The sequence below is a fragment of the Carcharhinus amblyrhynchos genome, chromosome 5 (genome assembly GCF_965287045.1).
Source record: "Carcharhinus amblyrhynchos chromosome 5, sCarAmb.v2.hapA, whole genome shotgun sequence".
Classification (NCBI taxonomy): domain Eukaryota; kingdom Metazoa; phylum Chordata; class Chondrichthyes; order Carcharhiniformes; family Carcharhinidae; genus Carcharhinus; species Carcharhinus amblyrhynchos.
Genome location: NC_137328.1, coordinates 48,844,340 through 48,871,892, shown reverse-complemented (window position 1 = coordinate 48,871,892; position 27,553 = coordinate 48,844,340). Strand labels below are relative to the sequence as shown.

General features: G+C 41.3%; 2 protein-coding genes across 4 annotated transcripts in view; one reads left to right on the top strand and one right to left on the bottom strand.

Annotated features, from left to right (window-relative positions):
* Window positions 1–13,550, bottom strand: part of lyrm7 (LYR motif containing 7) — a 39,458-nt gene extending 25,908 nt beyond the window's left edge. For all 3 annotated transcript variants that reach the window (XM_080188744.1, XM_080188741.1, XM_080188743.1), the window contains exons 1-4: window positions 13,527–13,550; window positions 12,738–12,810; window positions 6,490–6,560; window positions 2,213–2,294 (exon numbers count right to left, since the gene is read on the bottom strand). In XM_080188744.1, coding sequence (XP_080044870.1) covers window positions 2,213–2,294; window positions 6,490–6,560; window positions 12,738–12,810; window positions 13,527–13,544 — 244 coding nt within the window. In that variant the 5' untranslated portion in view covers window positions 13,545–13,550. The remainder of the gene's footprint in view (window positions 1–2,212; window positions 2,295–6,489; window positions 6,561–12,737; window positions 12,811–13,526) is intronic.
* Window positions 13,551–19,941: 6,391 nt separating this feature from the next.
* On the top strand, window positions 19,942–25,823 carry hint1 (histidine triad nucleotide binding protein 1). Its single transcript, XM_080189662.1, has 3 exons — window positions 19,942–20,081; window positions 21,228–21,332; window positions 25,498–25,823. The coding sequence occupies exons 1-3, from the start codon at window positions 19,971–19,973 to the stop codon at window positions 25,660–25,662; spliced, it is 381 nt and encodes a 126-aa protein (XP_080045788.1). The 5' UTR covers window positions 19,942–19,970; the 3' UTR covers window positions 25,663–25,823.
* The last annotated feature ends 1,730 nt before the right edge of the window (window positions 25,824–27,553 follow it).

The window sequence follows — 27,553 nt, the reverse complement described above, 5'->3', positions numbered from 1 at the left end:
CAGAAGCACACCGATTAATTTATAATTCACACATTTAATAGATTATTATTATCCCGAAGACGTGAAATTTAAAAGTAAACTGCAAAATTACAAGTGATTTACAAGCCTCTCCAATGGAAGATCACTGGATGGAGAATGGGTACCTAACATTTGCGTTCCACAGTGCTTAAGTTCAACTGGGCATGAGTCCAAGTTAATTTAATGATCAAATCCCAAATGGGCTGCAAAGCAGTCTTGTTGGAAGAGGATAATTTAACCTCCTATTCAGCAGTAACTTGAGGCAATGGTGATTTCTACAATGGAAAACCTCCCAGGGTTTTGTGGATATTGTGCATGTGGAATCTGTTTATATGCATTTGCTAAAAAAAAAACACATGGTCTTAAAGGGAGTGTAGCAGCATGGATAAGAAACTGGCTAAAGGGCAGACAGAAGCAGTTAATGTTTAAGGGACACTTTTGAGGCTGGAAAGGATATAGAATCGTGCTCCCTCCCGTAACCTCAGAGATACATGGATGTTATTGTCACAGCGGGAGTTATGCTAAGCCTGTAACAAATGCTAGTTAGAAAACGCAGAGTACTGGAGAGGATGCAGAGAATCCTAAGAATATCAGAAATGCATGGGTAAAGTAGTGTTTCAAGTCAAACTGTCTAAGAACCAGTTATTTTTCCATGTGCCACACATCAATTTTAATTGAATAAAATAAAAAAGTTACCTGCATAATTTGGCTGGTGCACATTGGCACAGTGCAATGCCAGACTAGTTCTCCCCTTCACCACTTGTGCCCCATTGGTTTATTTCCATGCTTTGAACAACTTTTGACCTCACCCAACTTGACCAGAAATGCTCATGACTTGAACCACCTGACTGGAAACCCATCACGATCTTGCTGCCCCATAGCACGGCAGATTCTGAATCATCAAATGATTTCAAGAAGGCGATAGATGTATTTCTGATAAAAAACAGGTTAAAGGGATTTGGGGAACTGGTGGGGAGGTGGATTTGAGACCAGGAAGATCTGATCTGATTGAATAGCACAGCAGACTCGAAGGGCTGAATTTACCTACTTCTGCTCCTAATTCCCCTGTTCCCCAGCATGCCACTGTACCACATACAGGCTGACTCTCTTTACTATAAAACAGAAATCTTTAAAATTATGAAAGGCTTGGACAGAGTGGATACAGAGAGAATGTTTCCTCATGTGGCAACAAGCATTACTAGAATTAATTAGAAGAAACTTCAATCACTCAAAAGGAATTTAACTACCACAGGAAGTGGTTGAAGTGAATAGTATAGATACCTTTAAGGAGAAGCTAAACATATGAGAGAGAAGGGAACAGATAGTTACAACAAGAAATGATGGAAAAGGCTTGACTGTAGAGTATAAACCCCAACATGGACTGAATGGGCAGAGTGGCCTATTTTTGTTTCATATCCTATAAACTGGAAGGTATCAAGGCTTTAGTTATGAGGAGAGGCATGAGAAATCGGATATGATTTTATTTAAGCAAAGAAGGTTAAGGAATGATCAGGCAGAGGCGTTCAGTAAAAATAATTTACACTGCAATTGAGTTGTTAAATGAAGGAAAGATGTGGTTTTAAGACTGAAGGAAAAAAAAATGAAAGGTTGGATTAAGAGAACACTTTTTAAAAACGCAGATAGTTGTTTCATGATAGAATGACCCAGCTCATTTGTGGTGTATATATAACTTAAATTAACTTTAAAGAAGAAATGAGAAGATGAACAAGATCAAGTGAGTAGATGTTTCAAGGAGTTGCCATTGTCGCAACGGCCCAAACTTTTGTTGCATTTGTCCTGCACTCTATGGTCTTATTTTCTTATTCAATTCTATGAAAGTGGCTTGGACTTTTGATTAAAAGTAGCAAAAGGAAATCTCCAACTAATCTCAATTTTAGTGGTTTCAGACAAAGAGGCTGGAATTTTCTGGCCACTTTTGCCGGCAGGATCTTCCTGTCCAGCTGATGGGTGCAAGCAACAAGAAACCCACCCACAGAGATGGGACCAAAAGATGCCATCGCTAGCCAATGGCAAGCCACCTTTGCCGCTGCAAAACTCACTGCAGGGCATGTGGAAAATCCTATCCAATCTGATCATATGCAAACAAAGATCATAAAGCATGCAATTGCTGTCTTAGCAGGCAATTCATTCTTTTGGTTAGATTTGTGTACTTGAAAGAAAGGACTTTACTTACTAATTGTATCATGGTTTGAGAGAACTCCCTGGATTACTGTTTTTCGGAGAATAATCTCAACATCTGAACCAAATTTAAGTAACTGTGAAGAGAACAAAACACTTAATTCAGAAATAATTACTAAACAAATTCAAGAGGCATTTAACCAAGCCTACAACACTGTCATAAACAGACCTTTGAGCAATTATACAAACACAGCATGTCTACTATACCAAGCTCTATCTCCTCCATCTTTTCAACATATATTCAATCAAAGCCAAGTCTCTTCCACTTGTCAGCTGCGTGTGCTAGCCTATACGGAATCTTGGTTCTAAAATTCTTGATTCTAAAATTCTCATCCCATTTTCAAATCTCTCCACAGCCTCGCTTCTTGCTATTTCTGTAATTTCCTAGATCCATTCAAGATCCTCTGTGCTCCTTCAATTCTGGCCACTTGAATATTCCCACCTCTAACTGCTCCACCATTGGCAGCTATATCTTCTGTACAAAGCTCTGCATCCCCTCCGTAAACCCTTCAACCTATCCCTCCTTCTTTCAGATGCTCTTTAAGACCAACCTCTGAACTAGCTCTTAGTCCTCCGCCCTAATATCTCCTTGGAGATTTGTACTGATAATGTTCAGAGTTTTCCTTCAATTAAGCCACCATATAAATACAAGCTGTTGTTAAATAATCCATTCAACATATTTGAATCCTCCATCAGAAGCATGCTTAAAATGTACACCGTAATGCAGATGCAAAAAAAAAGGAAGAGAACTTTGCATAATGAAGTTTAACATTTCTGTTCAATGAAGTAGACTATTTACAATTGGTTAGATTCTTGTAGATGGATAAATGGGAAACGTATCCATTTTAATAACAAATACAGAGGTGCAGGCCACAAAACTGCACAACAGACATAGAAGTATTAGGAAAGCAGTTGTAAGATCTAGTAGGAATGGGAGAGGGGCAGCAGGACAAAGACAAGGACCAAGCACCGATAGGGTATGTTTAAAATGCCAGGGCAGAAGGCTAGGCTTGATGTGGCAACACTGGGATGGCAGTGACATGGCACTGGAGAACTGGCAAAGGTATGTTGGAAGAGGGTGATGATGTACCATTGACAAAAGTTTCAAGTTTTTAAGTGTCCAGACCACGAACACTGTGTCCTGGCCTCACCACGCCAATGCTGTAGTTGAGAAAGCCCACCAACACCTCTGCTTTCTCAAAAGGCTAAAGAAATTCGGTATGTCCACTATGACTCTTACCAACTTTTATAGATGTACAACAGCTCAGTTTGGCTCCTGCTCTGACCAAAACCACAAGAAACCACAAAGGGTTGTGAACATAGCCCCGTCCATCATGCAAACTCCCATCCATTGACTCCATCTACATTTCCCACTGCCTCAGGAAAACAGCCAGCATAATCAAGGACCATACGCACCCCGAACATAGTCTCTTCTACCTTCTTCCGTCAGGAAAAAGATACAAAAGTCTGAAAACTCATACCAACAGATTCAAGAACAGCTTCTTCCCTGCTGTCAGACTTTTGAAAGGTCTACTCACATAGTAAGCTGATCTTTCTCTTCACACTACCTGTAACTGCAAGATTATACATGCAAAACATATCAGGGAAAAGGATAGGGTGCAGAATATAGTGCACAAGTCACAATACTTTTCATGACGTACCAATACATGTAGAAATATAAATCAAAGTTTAGGATTTTTTGGGAAGAAGGGTCAGTGGTCTGAGGTATGGACAGGTGCTTCATAGGGATAAAATGCAAAGAGAAATAACAGAAGGGAGCAAGGCACTCAGTGAAATAATTTCCTCAGCAGTAATGAAGAAAAATAGAATCACAATTTGATAACATAATAGAAGATCATTCAGCCTAATATGATGGAATCAGCTCTCAAAAACTAGTTATCTCCTCAGAATCATGCTACACTGCAAGAGGCCATTTGGCTCATTGTGCCCATGCTAGCTTTTTGCAAGCATTACAATAACTAGTCCTATTCTTCTGTTCTTTCTCCAAAGTCCTGCAAATGTTCCTTTTCATGTACATATCCAATTACTATTGAACCAATTTCCATCATCATTTCAGGCAATGCAGATCACAACTCACTGTGTAAAAAATATTCTCCATATCTCCCCCATGGTTTTTCTTTGCCCATTTTATCTCTTAGATTTATTTTGTTCTTTGATGTGACATGGCTATTACCAGCAAGACTAGCATTTGTTGCCCAACCCCAATTGTCCATGAACTTACTGGCTTTCTGGGATATTGCAGAAGGTATTTCAGAGTCAACTATATTGTTGTGGGTTTGGAATCGCACATAGGCCAGACCAGGTAAGGATGGCAGATTTCCTTCCTTAAAAGAACATCAGTGAACCTTTCAATTCCAGGCTTTATTCATTAAATTTCAATTCCACCAGCTGCCATGTTGAGACCTGAATCTATGTCCATAGGGCATGAACTTGAACCTATGAATTACTGCCTCAGCGACATTACCATTATGCCAGCTTCTCTCCCAGAGTCCCCAATTATTGAACCTTCTGCCAATGGAAAGAGTTTCTCCCTATCTACTCAATCAAAGCCCCCCGTGATTTGACAGTCTCCATTATTGCTACCGTAACCTTTTCTCCTCTGCTCCAAGTATAATCCCAGCCTTCTCCAGTCTCTAAACAAATGAAGTCCTTCATCCATGCTGCAAGTCCAATAAGTCTCTCTTGTATCTTCTCAAAAGTCTTGAAATTCTGTATCCCATTCCTTTTAAAACCTATTGAGCCATCTACAATATCTATATATTGAAATCTGCAAAAGGAAAAGTGGATCCTTGCAATCTCTCTGCCACTCTTTGACATGATAAATGAATAAATTCTAGCTGCTTGTTGTGGCCTAATTATATTCACGACTAAATCTTTTCATTAAACGTTTAATTTCACAAAGGCAAAAAAAGTTTATTCAGTTCAACGAAATTCTTCAATTAAATTAGTTTTTATTAAAACATTGAAATGTTAGAATCAAAAACATTACAAATGAACAATATTCAGACAAACATACAATTAGGACAAATCTCATTTTGGTCAAAATGGGAGACCAATGGTTCCGCCTACACAGCTAATGCGTTAGCAGGCTTTCACAAAAGACCTCAGATTTCATGCCAAAAATGTAGAACAGTTATACTTTTTAATCAGATTAATCTGCCCAGCACTTAATTAACAGCAATTTTATTCATTCACTGATCTATCAATTACTGATGACATGTCTTCCAATCAATAATTCTCTGACACCTTCAACTCTTATTAGTCAGTCTATTTTACGGAAGTTCTCTCCCAAAAAAAGGCTTATGATTCAGCATTTTCTCTAACCAATTTAAACCAGTTCTATTGGACTTATTTTTCCTGGCTTAGATATGCAATGGTGATTTACTTTGTTGCAGAATTTGTGCTGATATCTTTCATGAATACATCTTTCATTTTAATGGCATGTTAAAAACCATTTCTTAGAGACATTAAAATGTTTCTTACATATTTTGTATTATTCTCAAACTTCATATTAAAACATTAGCTGCTAATTATCCTCATGTTGGGTATTTAGAATTAATCAGAATTCTCAATTACACTCCTGATTTACCGAAGAGTGGAAACAGATTTTCAGATTCACCCTCATGCTGGCTATGTCTAACTTCCACATTTCTAAGAGTATTAATTTTTAAAGTTTATTCATTAGTCACAAGTAAGGCTTACTTCAACACTGCAATAAAGTTACAGCGAAATTCCCATTGATGCCACTTTCTGGCACCTGTTTGGGTCAATGCACTTAACTAAAATTGATTAATTTTACCTTGCACTTTGGATTTCACAAACTTACCCACTAAAATCTGACCACTGTCAGGGAAATCATTTCAACAAGTGCTGCCCTCTGCCATCCCCACCCCACCCCATACAAAGCAATATTTATTATCCCATCAAGTTGCTCAAGTACTTTCACTGCTCTTATAATCAACATGACAGCTGCAAGGAGAGCAATAATACATTTAGACCCATATTATTGAACAGAATGTATGATTTTTCATTACAGTGTAAATAATTACAACTGGCTTTACATTAACACAGCTGCTCAATCCAATTGTAGAACTTGATCACAAGTAACCTTGATCTTCTAAAACCAATGTGCACACACATGCCAAACATATGTAAATGTAACCCAGACACATCCTTGTGCAATTCGTCACTGAGCTCATGATGAATATTTGGTAGGGGAAGGCGGTGTAAAAATTGCCACAATGAACTGACCTCAGTTATTTTCTCTGGAGACAACCCAGTAAGGTTGCGCCGGAATTCAGAGTTAATCTTCTTTCTTGCAGCTAAACATCAAGTTACAAAATTAGTTTCGCTACACAATCAAATTTGAAATACAAATATTCATAAATCCAAGTCTCATGTATTAAAATAAGAATCCAGGCTTGAGTAATTCTTTCAGGATCCCAAGAAACATCACACAAGTTTTCTAAACTATGAAATGTCCTCTAAAGGCAAAGTTCTGTGTATAACTAAATAAAGAACATGAGTCTGGAAATTGCAGTTTAAAGCACAATTACAAACAAAATATAATAAACATAGCATTGGATTTGTTTCAAATGTCTCTGTATATAATTCTCCCAAATAATGGAAATTGGTATAAAATACAGTCTTTCGATTCTGACCTTATGCACACAATCAAGCAATATTCTTGATAAGGGGATGAAGCCATGCATAGCACAAGTCTTTCTTGGGTTGATGGACTGCATCAAGCTAAATCTTGAGAAGGTTAGTATTGGAAGACTTCCCCAAAACAAGATTTTGTTTTATAAAAATTCTGGCAGATAACCAAGATGGCAGACACAAGGAAAATGATTAGTAGGCCCGTGAAGTTAGAGATGCTTGAATGTATTGAGATACAGTGGATATATACTTCAAAAGCACACTATGCAGGAGAAGGATTATTATTACTGTGATGGCAAAAAAGAAAAAGGACACAAGACCGTGGGCAACTTTATTTACTTTCGCCCAATTCTCTCCAACATTTTGAAAATACGTTGGATTTTTTTTTGAACCTTGCAAACAGATGTCAGAATAGATGACTCCTTATGGCCTGCTGTACGCAGAATGAATTGGCACTATACCAATTCCTGAATCTGTTACCGACATAAATCATATATTTCACTTTAAATTTGTGTCAAATTAAAATGATAATTAGCAGAGGAAGTGCAGATAACAAATTTCCGCTGAGGATTTTGATACTTTTTTTTAATCCAAACTAAAATTTTATTCTGTTCCTTCGTAGTTGCTTAAGTAACAGAGATAAGTATTTCCAGATGCAGCATTTCTGTGACCTCTACCTCCCACCTGTACACTGGCAGGCATGAAAATTACAGATGTATAGGAAGCATGGCTGAATTTAAGGGTCATCAATCTGAAGTTGAACATAACTCTTCTGGGAACCCAACTTAAAATAAAAACTTCCAGCTGTACATAGGTACGTGACTATCAAAGTTCTCAAAAACCCAAAACGTGGGCCTCCAAAAACAAATTGGTTAAAATTTCAGTTAGGAGTAACTTGAGTTGTATCACTGAAAATGAAATGTCTGATTTTATATCAGTGAACAATCAGGCATTTTCTTTAAAAGATCATCCAAATCAAATTTTGCAGAAGACAAAATTTGACAAGGGAGAAGAATTGGATTGGTTCACACTAATTCACAACTGAAACCCAGAAATGTTAACAATACAGTAAATTGCACTTCAATATACAGCAGGTAGAGCTTTGTTTCAGATCTTGTTTGCCATCATACTATATTGTCTATTTAAGAACGTTTTAACCTAGCAAAACAAAACTTCTGATAGCTGGAGTTTTCAAATTATGACTCAGTGAGGGATTCTCCCCCACTAGCTTGGAGTGGAGGATGGTGCATACAGTGATTCCACACAACTGTAGGTTGCATTGGCTCACGGGCTCCCAAGAAATCTGCCCTTTTTGTAATCTTGTGGAGTCTGTGGACCATGTCCATGTTAAGTGTTATAGGCTGCACTCCCTTTTTAATTACTTTATTGATGTTCCGCTTGCACTTCAGTGACGTGCTCCTGATCTAAGGGCACCCAGAGTGGAGAAGAGGTGGGGAAGGTGGAGGACCTCCTTGTGAACCTGCTCCCAGGTCCAGGCAGCAGGCAACTGAGGGGGTCATCTGGCCCAACTATCTGCCCCTCTACATTCGCAGCCAGGTGCCCCCAGAGAGGGTGCATGCAGCGTCCGAGGACGCTGCAGGGGCCGAGATGCATCACCGACCCCTTCAATCACATTTTGGTTTGATGGTTTAAGTTTCCTTTCTGCTTTGTCTTTTGTTTTGGGTAGTTCCCTTCCTTTTGGGGGCTGCCCCTTTTAATTTGTCCCTCAGTTAATTTGATTGACAATCAATCATTTTGACCAAACCATTTTCCAATCCACCCTGGTGCTGGAGAAGCAGCACCAGCTAATGATGTACTGTTGCTGTAAAAGAGGGGGAAGGAATATCTCGAGGAGGTACAGGCCAGTCACCCTACTGTGGGTAAATTTTTGAAAACCTTGAGGCAGAATTAACTTTTATTTATCACAGGCACAGATTAACCAAGGACATTTAGCACAGGTTTGTCAAGTAAAATTGTGTCTAATTATCTTTACTAAACTTGGTGATGAGGTAATAAGGAGGGTTCATTTACATGGATTTTAACAAGACTTTTTAAAGGTCCCATTTGGCAGACTGGTCCGAAAAGTGAAGTTCATGAGAACCAAGGAAAAATTCCAGTTTGGTCCAAATTAACTCAGTGGCAGAAAACAATAAAAGACGGGTCCACAGGAATGGGCGTGACTGGAAGGCTGATTTCCAGTGGAGCTCAATACTGGGTTACAAATCTTGTGCTAGTATCAACATGCTGCGTTTGGCTGAAGTTGTGAGGTTACATTTTAACTTCATTTGAAGCAATTTTTAAAAACGGCATCTCGGCCTTTTGGCTAAGACGCAAATGAGATCAAGCCTTGGAGGCAGAGCTACACCTACTCCAATCAGCTTGGATCATGTAGATCAAGACAGGAGGTGAGAGCCCTGTCTTGTCAGCTTGGATCAGGAATGTCCCAACTTGAGACTCTGAATTGGACTTGATTTGATTGAATTGAAATAAAAACAAAAAAAAATTAATGACTTTGATTTAAATGTAACAAGTCCGATTAAGAAATTTGCAGATAACAAGAATTAGCCTTGTAATCAATAGGAAGAAAAGCTGTAGTGTGCAGGAAGGTACCAATGAACAGAACAAGCGGGCAGAAAAGTGCAAAATGGAATTCAATCTGGACAAGGAGAGAAATAGTGCATTTGGGGAAGACAAACAAGGTAAGTGAATCTTCCACTGTGACTACTCCAGCTCTCTCATATGGTGAGTACTAAGTTCAATTGAGAGCGTGGGCTGGACCTGTCTTCCAGAGTCTTCTGGGTTCTACGCCAGCCAGATATTCAGATGAAAATGGCTGCTGTCCCAAATTATTGAATCATGCTTCCACATTAGATATTGGGTTAGCGCAAGCCGGGGGGGGGGGGGGGGGGGGGGGCACAGTCCCATCTGTTGTCTTTTAGCAGAGATAGTTAAACTTTTAAATGTCTCAGCCTTTTAACTCGAATGGTTCCCATTCTTCCAGATTTGGTGAAGTGGAAGGAGCTAGTCACACCTCCATGGAAGGGATTGTCAAAGAGTACCTGTTTACCCTTGTAGGAATGCACATTGAATTTCAAATGACTTCCCATATCTGGATATGTGTACTTGTGTTCCAGAAGCTTGGCAAACATTGCAGTTGTAACAAAGTCGGGTACTTTTTGGCAACCCCTTTCTCAGTTCCTTTTTTTACCCCCTAACAAAATCCATAATATCACAACTACGCATTTGTACCATTGGGATTATTTTATTTGGAACAGAGGAGACTGAGGGAAGATATAAATTTAGATGTAAAAAATTGAGGGGATACAGATAAAGAGAATCCATTTCTCTAAAGAGGAGCCAAAAACCAGGGTCACAGATTTAAAGTAATTCAAGTAGTGAGTAGAATAGGTGGTGGTTCAGGAGAAATATTTAATATTTTCCACCACCCCTGGGTGAACTTGGCCTGGAAGGTTGGGAGAGGAAAAACCCTCATGTTTAAAAAGCACTTGGATATGCGCAACCTAGAAGGTGACAGACAAGAGGGTTGGATTAGGTCAATAGGTATATTTTTATCCAACAATGACACAACGTGCTGAATGGCTCTCTCCTGTGCTATACATATGATTCTATTCCCTGAAGTAGAGATCCAATGCACTAAGTGTAGTTTGCAAAAATTTCAATTCCATGCCCTAAAAGGTCGAGGTAGAAGAAGAAGCTTCATCATCTCAATGTGAAGAACCAAACTGCTTCCATCATGAAAAATTCATCTGCTACAATGTTTAGTTGACCTGTTCTTATCTCAGTGTCAGTAAAATCAGTTGGGAGTGCACAAGTCCAAGTTATAAAGTTGTGAGCCGAATCCTCAAATTTGAATTATAGATATAATCTAGCTTGAAACGTCCCAGTTGTTATCCAGTGTCAGAAAGTGCAGAAGATTTCTATCAGCCATGCCTGCTAATCACCAACAGTCAAATAGTTTGCTGACATTACGCGGGCAAGACATAAACCAAGAATGGTCGCACGTCTGACATACCAAATGACTGCATTTCCCTGTGAAGACCTAACCTGCACCCCCAAACATGGGGCCAGGACAGAAATGTATATTATATAAAAATGCTTCAGTGGCGGTCACATTTGGCAGATTGGATCTTTTCAAATTAATTTAGTAACGGTATATTTTTTCCATAACTAGATACTTACTCTAATTTGGAGCTCAAGATTACATTGCAAGATAGAAGCAAATATTTGAAAGTTTGGTAGGCATTACAAGTAAAGTGAGGAGGATTCACAAATATCCCCAACGTTGGAGGAGCTCGGCATATCAGTACAAAAGACAAGGTTGAAGCATTTGCAACAATCTTCGGCCAGAAGTGCTGAGTGGACGATCCATCATGACCTTCTCCAGTGGACCCAAAGTTAGAGATCCCGGTCTTCAGCCAGTTCAATTCACCCCCTATGATATCAAGAAATGGCTGAAGGCACGGGATTGCTGCAAAAGCTGTAAATACTGACAGCATTCCAACACCAGTATGGAATGCTCGTGCTGCAGAAATGTCTATTCATGATAGTCATGAAGAACCAAAACCCCGAATCGCGTACCAATATATTGAATGCGATTTTAAAAAATGAATATATGAGCCAAAGATGGCTGAGGATGTAAATTCAGGGATACCATGTTTACCTTTTAGAAAGGTTTTTTAAAAACATCATGCAGCTTAAGCGATATCATTGGGGGTGGAGCTAAGCAGTCATGTAATAGGGCTTTTTTTTGGAAGCAGCTCAGCAGCAAGCTAAGAAGCAGTCTCTTTCTCTCTATTCCCCCCTCCCCCGTTTGGTTCTGCCTTAAAAGCTGTGTTTTGAGAAATAGATTCGACTACAACCATTTCTGAGTTTCTTCACTAGAGATTTTCAGCACCCAACCCAGGATGCGGGATTCCTGTAACAAGTGGGCATTAACCTATGCTGTACTGCGTTCATTTGGAGGGGTGTGTGTATTGGATGTTGGCTTTGGCTGGAACACATTAGAGATATTTCACAGATTTAGTAGCTATAAACGCACTGTTTCGTTAACTCAAGAAAGCTTGGTTAAATTGATTCCTCTGAAAGTGTAAATAATTTGAACTAAAAAAAAGGAAAGGAATCCTTTTGAAGTAACCTTGTTGCAATCAACTCAGAAGGTTATATAAAGAAAGGGAGCCAATTCAACCCTCCTCACCCAAGGGTATCCCACCTGGAATTTAACAAACTGGGGTTCATAACAAGACAATTTCCACAGAGGGAACAGAGTAGTTGGGCAACTTGTCAAAGGCCCAGTCAAACTGTTCCAGTACAGCGGCAACACTAGCATCTACCTGAAAATGTGGAAAATTGCCCATGTGTGTCCTGTCCACAAAATATGGATAAATCCAACCCAGTCTATTAGTGCCTTATCGATCATCCCTATGAATCCACAAACTCAGCTGATGTTCTGGGGACCCAAGTTCAAATCCCACCACATTAGATGGTGAATTTTTGAATTCAATTAAAAATATCTGGAACTTAAGAATCTACTGATGACCATGAAACTATCATTGATTGTCAGGAAAAACCCATCTGGTTTACTAATGTCCTTTAGGGAAGGAAATCTGCCATCATTACCTGGCCTGGCCGGGCCTATATGTGGCTTCAGCACCTCAGCAATGTGGTTGACTCTCAACTACCATCCAAGGGCAAATAAGGATGGGCAATAAATCTGGCCAGCCAGCAATGCGCATGTCCCACAAATGAATTTTTAAAAATTTTTTAAAAAATTAAATATTACACCAACATCAGTTCTATCAGCTGTATTTAATTAAGCATACCTTCTAGAGCTTGATTGTCATCTTTAAACACTTGTTGTCTTGTTCTATGTAAAGCCTTGAAAAGCTGCAATACCTTCCAATGCAAAAAATACAAAGAAACAGATATAGTCCAGCAAAATATTAATATATAACCTGCAATTTATAACCATTAATTTAGAAAAAAAATCAGGTCTATCATCAGCTTACATGCTAATCTTACTGCATAGTTGGTGTCAATAGTTTTATAACTCTGCATGAAAGCCAACTACATTGAATACTGCAAAGAGGCACATGACTATTTCATCTTTATCCTCACAGCTGGTACAAGACAAGCCTCAAAGTGTTAAAGCAAATATGGAGAGGTTGGAAATTTGAAAAAAAAACACTCGGAAGATTTGGCAGCATCTGTAAAGAAACGAGAGTTAACGTTTGGAGTCCAAATAACACTTCTACAGACATGGACAGTCTGTAATACAACCTGAGAACGTGCTAAATTGCTTATTAGGAAAGAGTCCTATTATTATAACATTAATATTAAACTTAAGAAGTATGGCTTGTATATATTGACTGGACAGTAGTCTTTAGCCGGTGGTATAATTCAGGTTTATCAGACAAGAACGTAAAAACCATTTAAAAGCAGGGGGAAACGTTCTGTGCTTTGCACCTTCCCGCTCTCAGTAGATGCAGCCCGGGCTCAATGTCACTCCGGAGTGATCTCTCACTGCCTCAGTACACATTAACAAGTGAGCCGGACCCTCTCCAAGCTCAGGCCAGCTCCGTAGCGGTCCCTGGGGTACAGGTGACTCTCACCTTGCTGCGAGTATCCATCCCACACATCACCCGCCCCCCCGCCGCCGCCCTCTTCCACCGTACAGGCGCTGCCCAAGGACAAACAAGCACACAGCCTTATCGAAATCGCAATTCTGCAACCTTACTAGGCAGGCAGACCAGCACCGAGACAGAGACATCAGTTTAGCAAGAATGGGACATTTTGTAAGTAATTGTACTTCATGGAAGATATAAATTTATATTTCAAATGCATGTCTAAGATACATTACACATTTTTTTAGAAATAGAATTTTGTTTATATCAAATTTCTATTTTTAAAAAAAGGTGTAAGGTATCTTAGACATTCATTTGAAATATAAATTTATATCTTCCATGAAGTACAATTAATTGTGCACTTTTACAAAATGCCCCTTTCTTGCTAAACTGATGGCTCAAAGGTTTATGAGATGCCATCATCTCACATGAGAACACCATCTCCCAAGTTACTTCTGTGACTCGGCCAACATTGTCTACCTGATATGCTGCAGGGAAGGATGTCCCGAGGCATGATACTTGGGGAGATCACGCAGAAGCTACAACAACAGATGAATGGACACCACTCGACAATCACCAGGCAGGAGTGTTCCCTTCCAGTTGGGGAACACTTTAGCAGTCAAGGGTATTCAGCCTCTGATTTTTGAGTAAACGTTCTCCAAGGCGGCCTTCATGACACACAACACAGAATCACTGAGCGGAAACTGATAGCCAAGTTCTGCACACATGAGAACGGCCTCAACCTTGGATTCATGTCACACTATCTGTAACACCTACGACTTGCCTGGGTTTGCCAAATCTCACCAATTTCCCTGGCTGGAGACAATTCACACCTCTTTAACCTGTGCTTAACCCCCTCTCCACTCACATTGTCTGCATCTGTAAAGACTTGATTATCTGTTAAGACTCGCACCACAACCATGATCTTGTAATGGAGTTTGTGTCTATATGTGCCCCGTTTGTGAACTGAACTCTTCACTCACTTGATGAAGGGGCAACACTTTGAAAACTCATACTACCAAATAAACCTGTTGGACTTTAACTTGGTGTTGTGAGACTACTTACCGTGCTACCCCAGTCCAAAGCCAGTAACTTCACGCCTTTGAACGTAAGAATAGGAATGGTTCATTCAATTCCTCAGTATCATTCCCCATTCAATTAGGACATGGCTAGTTTGCTCCATCATCCACATTGGCTCCATAAATCTCACCCTCCCACCCCCCATTACCAAAATCTATACATCGTTTTGCAATCAGTGATATTAGCCTTGTTCTTATACAGGACCGCAAACTTTGCCTCATGCTTTATCCTGGTAAAGAGCCCTTTTCCTCCAGCAGAGATAGAAAAGGCTTGACTGATGCTGCAGCAGTGGTTTTCCATGCTGGATGAGTTCAGGTGATATAGCATCAACACCTGGAGCTTTGCCTGTGGCAAGCGAATAAATAACTTTTCCCGAATAGCAATTCCTGAATTAGGAATGGTGGACAACTAAAGTGTCTATATGTTACTCACTTATTTCTTTTAATATCCTAGGATGGAAACCATCATGAACATTTGCCTATTTTTAGTTTTGTTATTTCCCTATTCCCATTTTCATAGTACATCCAGTAAGTTTCCCCTTTATTTAGTTTCACTTTTTCTCATTTTATCTTCATCCTCTAGTATGAAACTCAATACAAAATAAGGTATTTAGCAAGTTGCTCATTTTCTGAAATTAAAGTTAAAGTTTATTTATTAGTCACAAGTAGGCTTACATTAACACTGCAATGGTTTCTGCGAAAATCCTCTAGTCGCCACAGTTCAGGTAGACTGAGGGAGAATTTAGCATCGCCAATACACCTAACCAGCACATCTTTCAGACTATGGGAGGAAACCAGAGCATCTGGAGGAATCCCATGTGGGCATGTGGAGAATGTGCAAACTCTGCACAGACCCAAGCTGGGATTTGAACCCAGGTTCCTAGTGCTGTGATGTAGCGGTGCTAACAACTGTGCCACTGAAATTTGACAGACAAAAAGAAGGACTCACATTATACAGCACTTTTCACAAATACTGGACATCCCAAGGCGCTTTGCAGGTAATGAAGCAATGAATATAGTCATCGTACTAATTCAGGAAATAACAGCAGCCAAGTCTGTGCACTGCCAACTCCCACAAACAGGGAAATTGTTGAATTGAAGGAGAATACAAGATATGGAGTGGTAGTTGTGAAATAATACAGGCATTATGATGGAAATTTTCAAATTAGGTCACTATGTGACTATGTGATAGTTTAAATCCATGAGAACAGTAAAGGTAAGTAAGACCTGATAGGGAATAGGAATTAGTGACAGAGCTTTTCAAGAGCCGAGATTTACAAAGGGTGAAAAATGGAATGCCGGCCAGAGCACTGCAATAGATGACAAAGACATGGGTGAGTTTCAGCAGCCGGTGGACATGGGTGATATTCCAAAGGTTGAATCTCCTCTGCACGCCATCCAGTGCAATCACATGCTTCCTATAATCTGTACATGGTACTCTAGCTCTGGCCTCACCAAAGTTTTATACAACTCCAACATGACTTCCCTGCTTTTGTAATCTATGCCTCAATTGATAAAGGCATCATGATGGAAATTTTCAATTTAAGCATGTGACTAAGAGACAATATAAATCAGTGGGAAAATCAATAACAGGCAAGTAAGACCTAATAGAGAATAGGATTTAAATGACAGAGCTTTTCAAGAGCCAAGGTTTGTGTTGGAGAGGATATGGCATCAGAAAACTAATTCCAAATTAAATAGGATGCTAAGATCTGAATTGTCTGACTCAGATTGTTTGGACTGAAGCAAAGTGGAATTAGTCAGAGGGATTTTGTAGCTAATATAGAGTGCTAATATATCATTCTACATTACTAATGTCCTAGTTCCAACTACATTAGCAATGACTTTCCCTCAATTATAAGGTCAGAAGTGGAGATGTGCACTGATGTGCTGCTGTCTGCACCATGATTAACACAATTTCAACACCTCAGATACTGAAACAGTCTGGGTCCATATGCAGCAAGACCTGGACAACATTCAGGCTTGGGTATATAATTATTCACTGAAGTTAGATTGGCTGAGTGGTCAAACTCTGGAGAAATTCACCCTCTTTATCCTTGAACAACATTTTTACAAAAGCTGAGCATAGCAATGCCATCTCTGAATGACAGACAGCTAAGCTTTATTAAGAGATAATAAAAAGTACCAACTGAAGTCATCAAGCTTCAGTTGTGTCAATTGTGATACTCACAGTGGAGGTTGCTAATTAACATAGATTATTTGGGCTGAATGCACTGGTTCTGTGTTGTAACTTCTGGTTCTGCAGATTTGGGTGGCACAGTAGGACAGTGGTTATCACTGCTGCTTCACAGCTCCTGGTTTCAATTCCTGGCTTGGGTCACTGTCTATGTGGAGTTTGCACATTCTCCTCATGTCTGTGTGGGTTTCCTCCAGGTGCTCTGGTTTCCTCCCACACTCCAAAGATGTGTGGGTTAGGTTGATTGGCCATGCCAAAATTGCCCCTTAGTGTCCTAAGATGCTGGGATTAGTGGGTAAAATATGTAGGGATATGGGGGTAGGGCCTGGGTGGGATTGTGGTCGGTGCAGACTTGAAGGGCCTCTTTCCGTACTGTAGGGTTCTATGATTCTATGATATACAATACATGTGTATGGCTAAGCTACATCCCTGGTTAAAGATTGAAATATTTATTTTTCTTTCACAGAAAATAAGTGAAAAAGCTTTCATTTAATGTAGCAGCTTCTACAACTCCAGGACCTTACAAAATGCTTTAATGCGACTGATACTTTTGAAATGAAGTGTTGTAATATTGGAAATACTCGCCAGAATTCTACTGCCTCACCCGCCACGAAAGCGGAGTGGGTGGGGAGGCGGACAACGGAAATATCCATGGACCCCGGGCTGGATTTTACGGCCTCACTCAAATGAGGCTGTAAAATCCGGTCCATTGCCACTTTTCATGCAGCAAAGTTCCACAACAGCAACGTGGTCATGATCGGGTAATCTGTTTTAACGTGTTGGTTGAGGGCTAAATAGAGAGGTTGGTTAATTGGACAACTGTGAGAAATCCCTCGCACAAGACTCCTAAAATATTAAGTGCTATTAAAACAAAATGCTGATTATTTGCTTTAAAGGGGGAAATGTCTGATTATGAACTGAATTATTGATTATGTACAGGAACAAGTATTGAACAAACTAATCAAATATTTGATTTAAAAAAATTGATGCCCTGGAATTAGTTTTGTGAGTGTTTAACCTTCCCTTGCTTTGTGCTGGGTCCATAATGGTCTAAACTGTGCATGAACTTTTATATTTAATGGACTGAACAATCAGCTCAATTTGCAGTTTCCTGCAGTTGTCAATGCAACAAAGTTTAGAATTTAATATTGATGGAACATCTGAGAATTTCCAGTGTAATCTGGAAACTATGCTTTTAATTGATCATGGAAAGTTCTAACAGCGGTGCCTTTTTTTTAATTCATTCGTGGGACATGAGCATCGCTGGCTGGCCAGCATTTATTGCTCATCCCTAGTTGCCCCTGAGAAGGTGGTGGTGAGCTGCCTTCCTGAATCGCTGCAGTCCATCTTCTGTGGATTGACCCACAGTGCTGTTAGGGAGGGAATTCCAGGATTTTAATCCAGCAACTGCTAAGGAATGGCAGTATGCTTCCAAGTCAGGATGGTGAGTGACTTGGAAGGGAACTTGCAGATGTGGTGTTCCATCTGTTTACTGCCCTTGTCCTTCTAGATGAAAAATGTCATGGATTTAGAAGGTGCTGTCTAAGGATTTTTGGTGAATTGTTGTAGTGCATCTTGTAAATCGTATACACTGCTGCTACTGGGCATTGGTGGTGGTACCAACCAAGCGGGCTGCTTTGTCCTGGGTGGTGTCAAACTTCCTGAGTGTTGTTGGAGCAAGTGGAGAGTATTCCATCACATTCCTAACTTGTGCCGTGCCAATGGTGGATAGGCTTTAGGGAGCCAGGAGGTGAGTTACTTGCTGCACTATTCCTAGCCTCTGACCTACTCTTGTAGACCACTGTGTTTATGTGGTGAGTCCAGTTGAGTTTATGGTCTGTGGTAACCCCAAGGATGTTGACAGTGGGGGATTCAGTGATGGTTACACCATTGAATGTCAAGGGGTGGTTAGAGTATCTCTTATTGGTGACGGTCAATGCCTGGCATTTGTGTGGCGCGAATGTTACTTTCTATTTATTGGCTCAAGACTGTGACTGCTAGGTCCTCTGGATTGCTGAAGTGTGGGACATGTACAGGCAACTGTAACACAGATGGAGGTGCTGGTAGTCTTAAAGCGCATCAAGGTAGATAAATCTCCAGGACCTGATGAAGTGTATCCCAGGACATTGTGGGAGGCTAGGGAGGAAATTGCGGGTCCCCTAGCAGAGATATCTGAATCATTGACAGCCACGGGTGAGGTGCCTGAAGATTGGAGGGTGGCAGATGTCATGCCTTTGTTCAAAAGCGCTGCAGGGAAAAGCCTGGGAACCTGCTGATCAGTGAGCCTCACATCTGTGGTGGGTAAATTGTTAGAAGGTATTCTGAGAGCCAGGATCTACAGGATTTAGAAATTCAAAGAATGATGAGGGACAGTCAGCATGGCTTTCTTTTCTGGGGCAATCTCAAGCAAGAGGTCACAGGTATAGGTTGACAGGCAGTAGATTTGGGGAGGAACTACTTCTTGCAGAAGGTGGTGAATTTATGGAACTCGCTGCCCCATAGCACGGTGGGGACTGAATTATTGAATGGTTTTAAAAAGGAGGCAAACGTATTTCTAATTTAAAAAAAGGAAATGGGGATATGTGGAACAGGTGGGGAGGTAGATTTGAGACCAGGGGGAGATGAACCATGATCTGATTGAATGGTGGAACAGGCTGAAAGGGCTGAATTGGCCTACTTCTGCTCCTAATTCCCATATTCCTAAAAATCTGTAATTGTGGAGTACAATCACACACAACCCCTGCAAAAGGCAGCTCTAAATGTGAGTCAGTTCAGGGCTGGGGGGGGGGGGGGGGGAAAAAATTGCAGACAGCTGTCAATCAAATAGTGAGCCCCGCCCCTTGCCCGTCCAGAGGAGGTGTCTGATGATTGACAGCTATGGACGGGGTTTCTGGTGATGCCACCGGGGGCGGGGTTTCCGGTGATTGACACCTGAGGGCGGGGTTTCCAGTGATGACGGCTGAGAGAAGGATTTCCGGTGATTATCGGTCGGAGGCGGGCTTTCCGGTGATTGACAGTCGGGGGCGGGGTTTCCGGTGATTAACAGCGGGGAGCAGGATTTCCGGTGATTGCAGGCCGGGGCGGGGTTTCCGGTGATTGACAGCCGGGGGCGGTCGGATCCGGAGCGGAGCCCGGGTTGGAGCCGGAGCCAGAGCCATGGCTGCGGAGACAATTAAGGCGCAGACTGCACAAGCCGGGGGCGACACCATCTTTGGGAAAATCATCCGGAAAGAAATCCCGTGCGAACTGTTGCATGAGGACGATAAGGTAGCAGCAGCGAGAGTGTTGATGTGAAAGGCTGTCAGGGTGCAGGTGGCAGTGGTGGTGGGGGGAGTGGCCCTCAGTCCCAGTCCAGTCAGGGTGGATAATGTCGCTGTATCTGTTGCAGGCTGTTTATCAAAGTCTCTCCGCCGTTAGCAGGCCTGATGCCAGGGTCTGTGTTGCCGGTAAAGCGCGTGTCTCTTGTGCTGAGTCAGGGCCCCATCCCCCAGGGATAGTGCAGGTTCCGCAGTCCGCCCTTTACAATATCCTCTCAAATAACGGTGTTGGCTGCCAAACACCCAGGGGCCGGGCTTTCCTTATCAAACCGGGCCCACCATTGCTGCCCTGCCCATGGAGGGCTCACAGTCATAATAAAACTAGGAGCAGGAGTAGGCCATTAGGGCTCATTGAGCCTGCTCCGCCATTCAGTAAGATCAGGGCTGCTCTTTTTGTGCGCTCAACTCCGCTTACCCGCCTGCTCACCTTAATTCCCTTATTGTTCAAAAATTTATCCGTCCTTGCCTTAAAAACATTTAATGAGATAGCCTCAACTGCTTCACTAAGCAGGGAATTCCACAGATTCACGATCCTTTGTGTAAAGCACCTCCTCAATTCAGTCCTAAATTTGCATCTCCTTATTTTGAAGCTATGCCTCCTAGTTCTAGTTTCACCCACCAGTGGTCTACCAAAGAGTCTTACCCGCTCGATGGGTTTTAAGATCATTTATTAGTCACAAGTAGGCTTGTATTAACATTGCAATGAAGTTACTGTGAAAATCACCTAGTCACCAAAATCCTAGACCTGTTTGGGTACAGATTTTTGAATGGACCAATCCTCGCATTAAGTTGATCTTTCTCTACATCCTGGCTATGACACTACATTCTACACTCTCCTTTCCTTCTCTATGTACGGTTTGCTTTGTCTGTGGAGCATGCAAGAAACAACACTGTACGCTGATACATGTGATAATAATAAGTCAAATCAAATACACTGAGGAAGAATTTAGCGTGGTTGATGCACCTAACCAGCATGTCTTTTGGACTGTTGGAAAGAGATAAAGACAGGGAGTTGGCACGAATATTCAGCAACCTCTCGGGAGCGAGGAACTGGGTTAACATTTCTCTAGAAATTAAATGGATCATCTTTTTGCAGTGCATCGCTTTTCATGATATTCAGCCACAAGCTCCAACACACTTCCTGGTGGTCCCCAAGAAGCCCATCACCCAGCTGTCGAAAGCAGAAGACTGTGATGCAGAGGTGAATGAGTTTTTTTTATGCTGTGGTCAAACAATTGTAATTGCAAGTTTGTAATTTCACTTCTTCAATCAAGGTTTTACCGGTGTATGCTCATAGTTTTTTGGGAGATTACTTTATAGGATACATTGACTGGAATTTTGCCAACTAGCAGGGTATGCTGAAAGTGTGGGCGGAGGCCATGTGATAAGGCTATGAACAAAATCATGATTGGCTAGATCTCAGGAGCTGCCACCTTTGGACTTGCCTGTTAATTGTCCATGCTTGTTAAAACTAGAATGTTTTTTGTTTCTTCAGATTATTGTTTCAACTTTTGTTACATCAATTCCTTTCATATAAAAATAATCAACCAAAAAACATCTTTCAAGATGCTTTGCAGAGTAAATTGAAAATGGATGTTAATATAGTAAAGGAGATTAAAGTAAAGTTTATTTATTAGTCACAAGTAGGCTTACATTAACACTGCAATGAAGTTACTGTGAAAATCTTAGTCGCCACACACTGGTGCCTGTTTGGGTACACTGAGGGAGAATTTAGCATGGCCAGTCCACCTAACCGGCACATTTTTTTGGTTTGTGGGAGGAAATCCACATATGTGGGGAGAATGTGCAAATGCCACACAGACAGTGACCCTAGTTGGGAATTGAACCCAGGTCCCTGGTGATGTGAGGTAACAGTGCTAGCCACTAGCAACCATCTGGAGTTGCCCAGATGTTTTGGTTGAAGAATTGGGTTGAAAGGATGTCTTTAAAGGAAAAAAATGTGGGAGGGGGGCATTCTCCCATCCTATTGCACTGCTTTTGTAACACCAGGTCAGGCACCTCGAATGGAGACCGTTTAGTTGACTCCCGCTGTGCACCATGGCCACCACAAGTCTCCGGCAGCAGATTTCCATCTTTGTCAGCTGTGTGCCAGAAATCGGTGTGGTGCTGCATAATTTTTGTAAATGTGTATTTAAATGTATTTTAAATGTCATTAACGGTCCCAGGCCTGAAGCCTTTGGGCACACTGGCATCTTTCATCAAGACTAGTTCACTCCAGCAGGGGTTAGAGTAGCTCTCCTCCACTTGCGGGGAGCTAGCGGCCCAACCGTGCTGGAGTGAAGGTGGGGCAATCAGAGCTCCCCAAAGGGTTGTGGGTAAAGAGGAGTGGCAATGCCTGGGGGCACCTTGGCACTGCCCACCAGGAGGTGCCAAGGGGGAGGGGTCTATAAGGGACAAGGCCTTTGGGGATGGCAGGGTCCTGCTGCCACATTGCATAGGTATCTTGAGCAGTGAGAGGCAGGCCAGCTATCAGGGCTGGGGGAGGGGGGGAGGGGGGGCTGGTGGTGGGGGTCAAGGCTGGCGCAGCCATGTTTGCGGGGCCAGTGATGAAGTTGGGGGGGGTGTGGGGGGGTGGGGTCAGTGATTGGCTAGTATAGTAACTCCCTATGATTGGAAGGCCAGCAGTGTGGGGCTCCTGCTCATGTGCTGATCTCAGTGCTGACAAATCAGCATTTGCACTGTGGCCCATTCAATGCAATGGAGAGGATGAGGGGGTGGATATAAGTGGTCTCTGGGGAGGATGAGGGGGTTGATGTAGGTGGTCTCTGCGATGGAGAGGATGAAGTTTGAAGCACAGCTAAGAGCAAAGCAGGATGCTGGGGTTACAGAGTATTTGAGGCAAAGGCTTAGAAAGGATCCGAATTACTGAATAGGGAGTGGAGGGTTTTCTGGGGAAATTGAGGATTATTGAAGGACTGGACTCTGGACATTAGAACATAAGAAATAGGAGCAGGAGTAGGCCATCTAGCTCTTCGAGCCTGCCCCGCCATTCAGTAAGATCATGGCTGATCTGAAGTGGATCAGTTCCATTTCCTGCTTTCTCCCCATAACCCTTAATTCCCTTGTCTATCAGAAACCTATCTACCCGTGACTTAAATATATTCAGCGAGGTAGCCTCCACCACTTCAACGGGCAGAGAATTCCAGAGATTCACCACCCTTTGAGTGAAGAAGTTCCTCCTCAATTCTAATCTAAACTGCCCCCCCCCCCCCCCCACCCCCCACCCCTTATTTTGAGGCTGTGCCCTCTAGTCCTGCTATCCTTTCTAAGCGGGAAGAATCTCTCTACCTCTACCCTATCTATCCCCTTTGTTATCTTATATGTCTCTATAAGATACCCCCCTCAGCCTTGTAAACTTCAACGAGTACACACCCAGTCTATTCAATCTCTCTTCTTAGGCTAACCCCCTCATCTCTGGTATCAGCCTAGTGAACCTTCATTCTGGCATTCTGATAGCACAGAGGAGTTGAGAGATGGTGAGGACATTGTCAGTGAGCGAGATCTCATTGAGATGTATAAGATGATGAATGGGATGGATAGGATAGAGGTGGAGAGACTCTTCCCGCTCAAAGGACAGTAGGACTAGGGGGCACAGCCTCAAAATAAAGGGGGGGGGGGGGCGGTTTAGAACGGAGTTGAGGAAGAACTTCTGCACTCAAAGGGTGGTGAATCTCTGGAATTCTCTGCCCGTTGAAGTGGTGGAGGCTACCTTGCTAAATATTTTCAAGAAGCGGGTTGATGGGTTTTTGATAAGAGAGGGGATTAAGGGTTATGGGGAGAGGGCGGGAATGTGGAACTGAGCCACAACAGATCAGCCATGATCTTATTGAATGGCGGGGCAGGCTCAAAGGGCCGGATGGCCTACTCCTGCTCCTATTTCTTATGTTCTTATGTTCTAAGTTGGATGACTTAAAGGAGTAGTCCAAGGGAGGATTTTTGGATGCATGGATGTTGGCTGTGGAGAATGTTTGGCTACGTTAAGATTAGTGGGAGTGAAGTTGCAAGCCCAAAAGACCTAAGGAATAAAGATGTGGGAAGACAAAATACTGATTTTAGTTTGATGTGCTGGGATTTGAACAAGGATATCACTATGAATTAGTAGGCAAAAACATGTTGAATGATCTAAAAAGAACTGAGGTTGGAGGTGAGGAGGTAGGTAGTGATGATGGAAGAGTCAAACTTGATTCCTGAAGAATGGGACTTTGACAATTTTGAAAAAAGATGTTCGAGGAGGTGGATGTACGCAGGTGATATCAACTAAAATAGGACCAGGAAGAGAAACTGAGAGAGCAGGAGATTGTGGGAGTAATGCTTGAGATAATTTTGAATGCGGCAGTAGCAAGATGGAGGGGAAGCTGTGGATTGTTGGCAGTTTAGAACTAAGCCACTTTTGGCTGATTGCACCTTCGAAGTTCCTTGGGATATTTTCTATATTCAGAGTGTTATATAAATATAGGTTGTTGTAAAGTGAGAAGAAATGAGGATTTTGGGCCAAATGGAACGGAAGGATGTAGCAAGCAGAGGCAGCTGCACAGTCAGTCTTGACTTGTGATGATGAGCCCCAGGAGTTTCTTGCATTTTATGGTATGGCAAAAGATGGGTATGGGGGAGTGATTGGTTGTAAAAGGAGCCTGAGAACTTGTATAGCTTGTTATCTGAATGTAACCTTTCCTTTTTCTTCTGTCATCCCTTAATCTTCTAAACTTGGGAATATAAACCAAGTTTGAGAAACCTGTTTTCATTGTGGGATCTAGATTGACATGATCTCATTGAAAAGGTTTAAGATTTCAGGTGAAATTTTACTCAGTTATAAATCCATTCACTTGAATTAAAATCAGCGTATTGTTTCTATAATTTGGTAGGGTAACTGTAGTAGATTTCTAGGATAAGACATGTGTTTATGCATTTTCCTAATTTTCCCATTGTCTTCCGAAGATGGTGGCTGAACAAATTTACAAACCTATGCTACCCAGCAGCCTTGCACTACTTAAGTGCTCATTGTTCCTGTGTGGTGCTATCCTACTGTGGCAGCATTGCAGTTAAATCAGTCCTGTCTGTTTAGGCCTATCAGTCACTGGAAACCCATTTCTTCCTGTTTTCTCTTGCTCACTGAGCAAAATTTTAGCAACCTGAAGTGCTAAGTGCAATCAGAATGGGGGGGGATCAAACCTGGTATCTTTGTGGCTTAGTACCAGGCCGTATTGGTATTGATCTATGAGTACCATCTTATGTATTCAATGCTGATAATTGTATACTGGTTGTATTTTACACAGTAAATCTATTTTGATAATTCTGTGGTGAAATATACTGATTCTGTTGTGCATCTTTTTCCAATCACCTTCTAGCTTCTTGGACACCTGATGCTCATCGCTAAAAAATGTGCAGCGAAGTTAGGCTTAACAAATGGCTACAGACTCATTTTGAATGAAGGCCGGGATGGTGGACAGTCTGTCTATCACATTCACCTCCACGTATGTGGTGGGCGTCAAATGCTTTGGCCACCAGGCTAATCGCTACTTGAATGTCACTTGACCTGTGGAACAGATAATGCAGCCTCTTAAATAAAGGTGATGTTGCATGCAGTACATGGCGTGCCAATCTGAAAACACCACTGCTGTCTTCATGTTTTAGTTGCTGTAAAGCTTACAAAATAAATTCAGTTCATAAAGAATTTGTTGTGCAAGTACTGTGTACTTAAATGAGAATGCTGTAGAAGGAAATTTCATGGCTCCCTGCCCCAACTAAGATTCCCCTTGGCACATTTAGTAATGCTGGGGGATCATTCCTGCAGCTGTCTGGCCATGTGCGGCTCTCTGGCCGATGTTAACAGTTGGGCAGCTGCTTCATGATGACTTTCCCATCTGGGAAAGGAAATCAATTCCTGCGAGTATGAACCATATTGCAGTTTCTGACTAAGTTATTGTACATATAACATGGATGTGTGTGTTGCTGAGATGGAAGACAAAAAGGTAAACAATTAACTAACACTTTCAGGAGCTTATACCTCTTTCTGTGGGCCATAAAAAATATCTTTCTTTAGCTTCTGGTCAAACTTCTTCTTCTCAATAGGTTCCAGAGTACTATTTGATCTGTCAGTGCACAATTCAGAACTGGTCATTATTGTTCCATTGTTCCATGCAGATGCTTAGTGGTGAAGAGACTGTACTCCTTGGGTCTCAGGAACAGACTCTTGAGATGCAGGACAGCTTTTAGGGAGGAGTGCCAATCTCCTCATAACTTTTATATTTGAATCACCGTATGGTTCAGATTAAGATTGCATTCTGAGATGTGGACTGCAGTTGCATGGAGCAGGGGAGAAGTTAAGGAGCATGTTAACGTTATGCTCTCTCTTTCTCTGAACAGGACAAATGTGATCTCAAATTTCATTAATGAGAAATTGATTTTCTGTAAAACACAAGCTGCAAATTCTTGGAAATCAGTGCTGAATACCAATAATTTCAAAACAATCTTTCATATAAGCCAACTTTCAACTTTTGCTCTGAAATTTGAGTGTAGGTTAAAAAAAATCAGCTTGTCAATATATTCTTTTGATCTCTACTGTCAGAATTTTCATCTATTTTTCCTTATGCTGTTGAATAAATTTTGATTTTGGTCTAGACTGAAATCTTATCCTTGATTTTCAGTATTTAACAGATTCAAGATCAAAATACAACTTTGTGTTAAAACAGGAATCCAGTGTTCATTTCTGTTGATAGAAAACACAACATTCTCAATGGACCTAATTCTCCATTTCTCTCCAACCCAGTAGCCAGAGAAGAATGAGGAATGAGATTGATCAATTAAAATCAATCTAACAAATTTAGTAGACATCTTGGTTACTTGAGGCTTAAAACAAAACTTTAGGTTCTAATCAATATTGAATAGGCTGGGAAGCAGCCAGTGTTTCCACACTCCAGCCCTGTGGTTTACAGTTGATTAATATATGTATACCTTTAAGTTGTGATGATCAACTGGTGATTTCTCATTAGGTTGGAAAGTTTTCTTAGATGACAATATGGTTGTTACTTGGCATATTAATATGTCAAACTCAAGTGTTCATTTCCTGTTATGAATAATTTATTCATAAAGCAACCAGAGCAAGTTTAGCCATGGAAAAATGCTTTTATAGGCATTTTAAGACAAACTTAATTGGTGTGGTAATATATTGATATAAGAACGAAACAGGTAGGTTTTCCATATGAAGTATCAAGGTACATATTGCGCTGTATGTGAACAAAAGTAAAATCAGTAGCTGACGTGTATTGAATTGTAATGTTGATGAAATCCATGGTGTTAAGACCACATTTCTATGGTACGTAGTGTTGACTGACTTTGGAGCTTTAAATGCTCACATTGAAAACCAGATTTGCAAAAAAAAATCATTACTGTGTTCAGGAACTT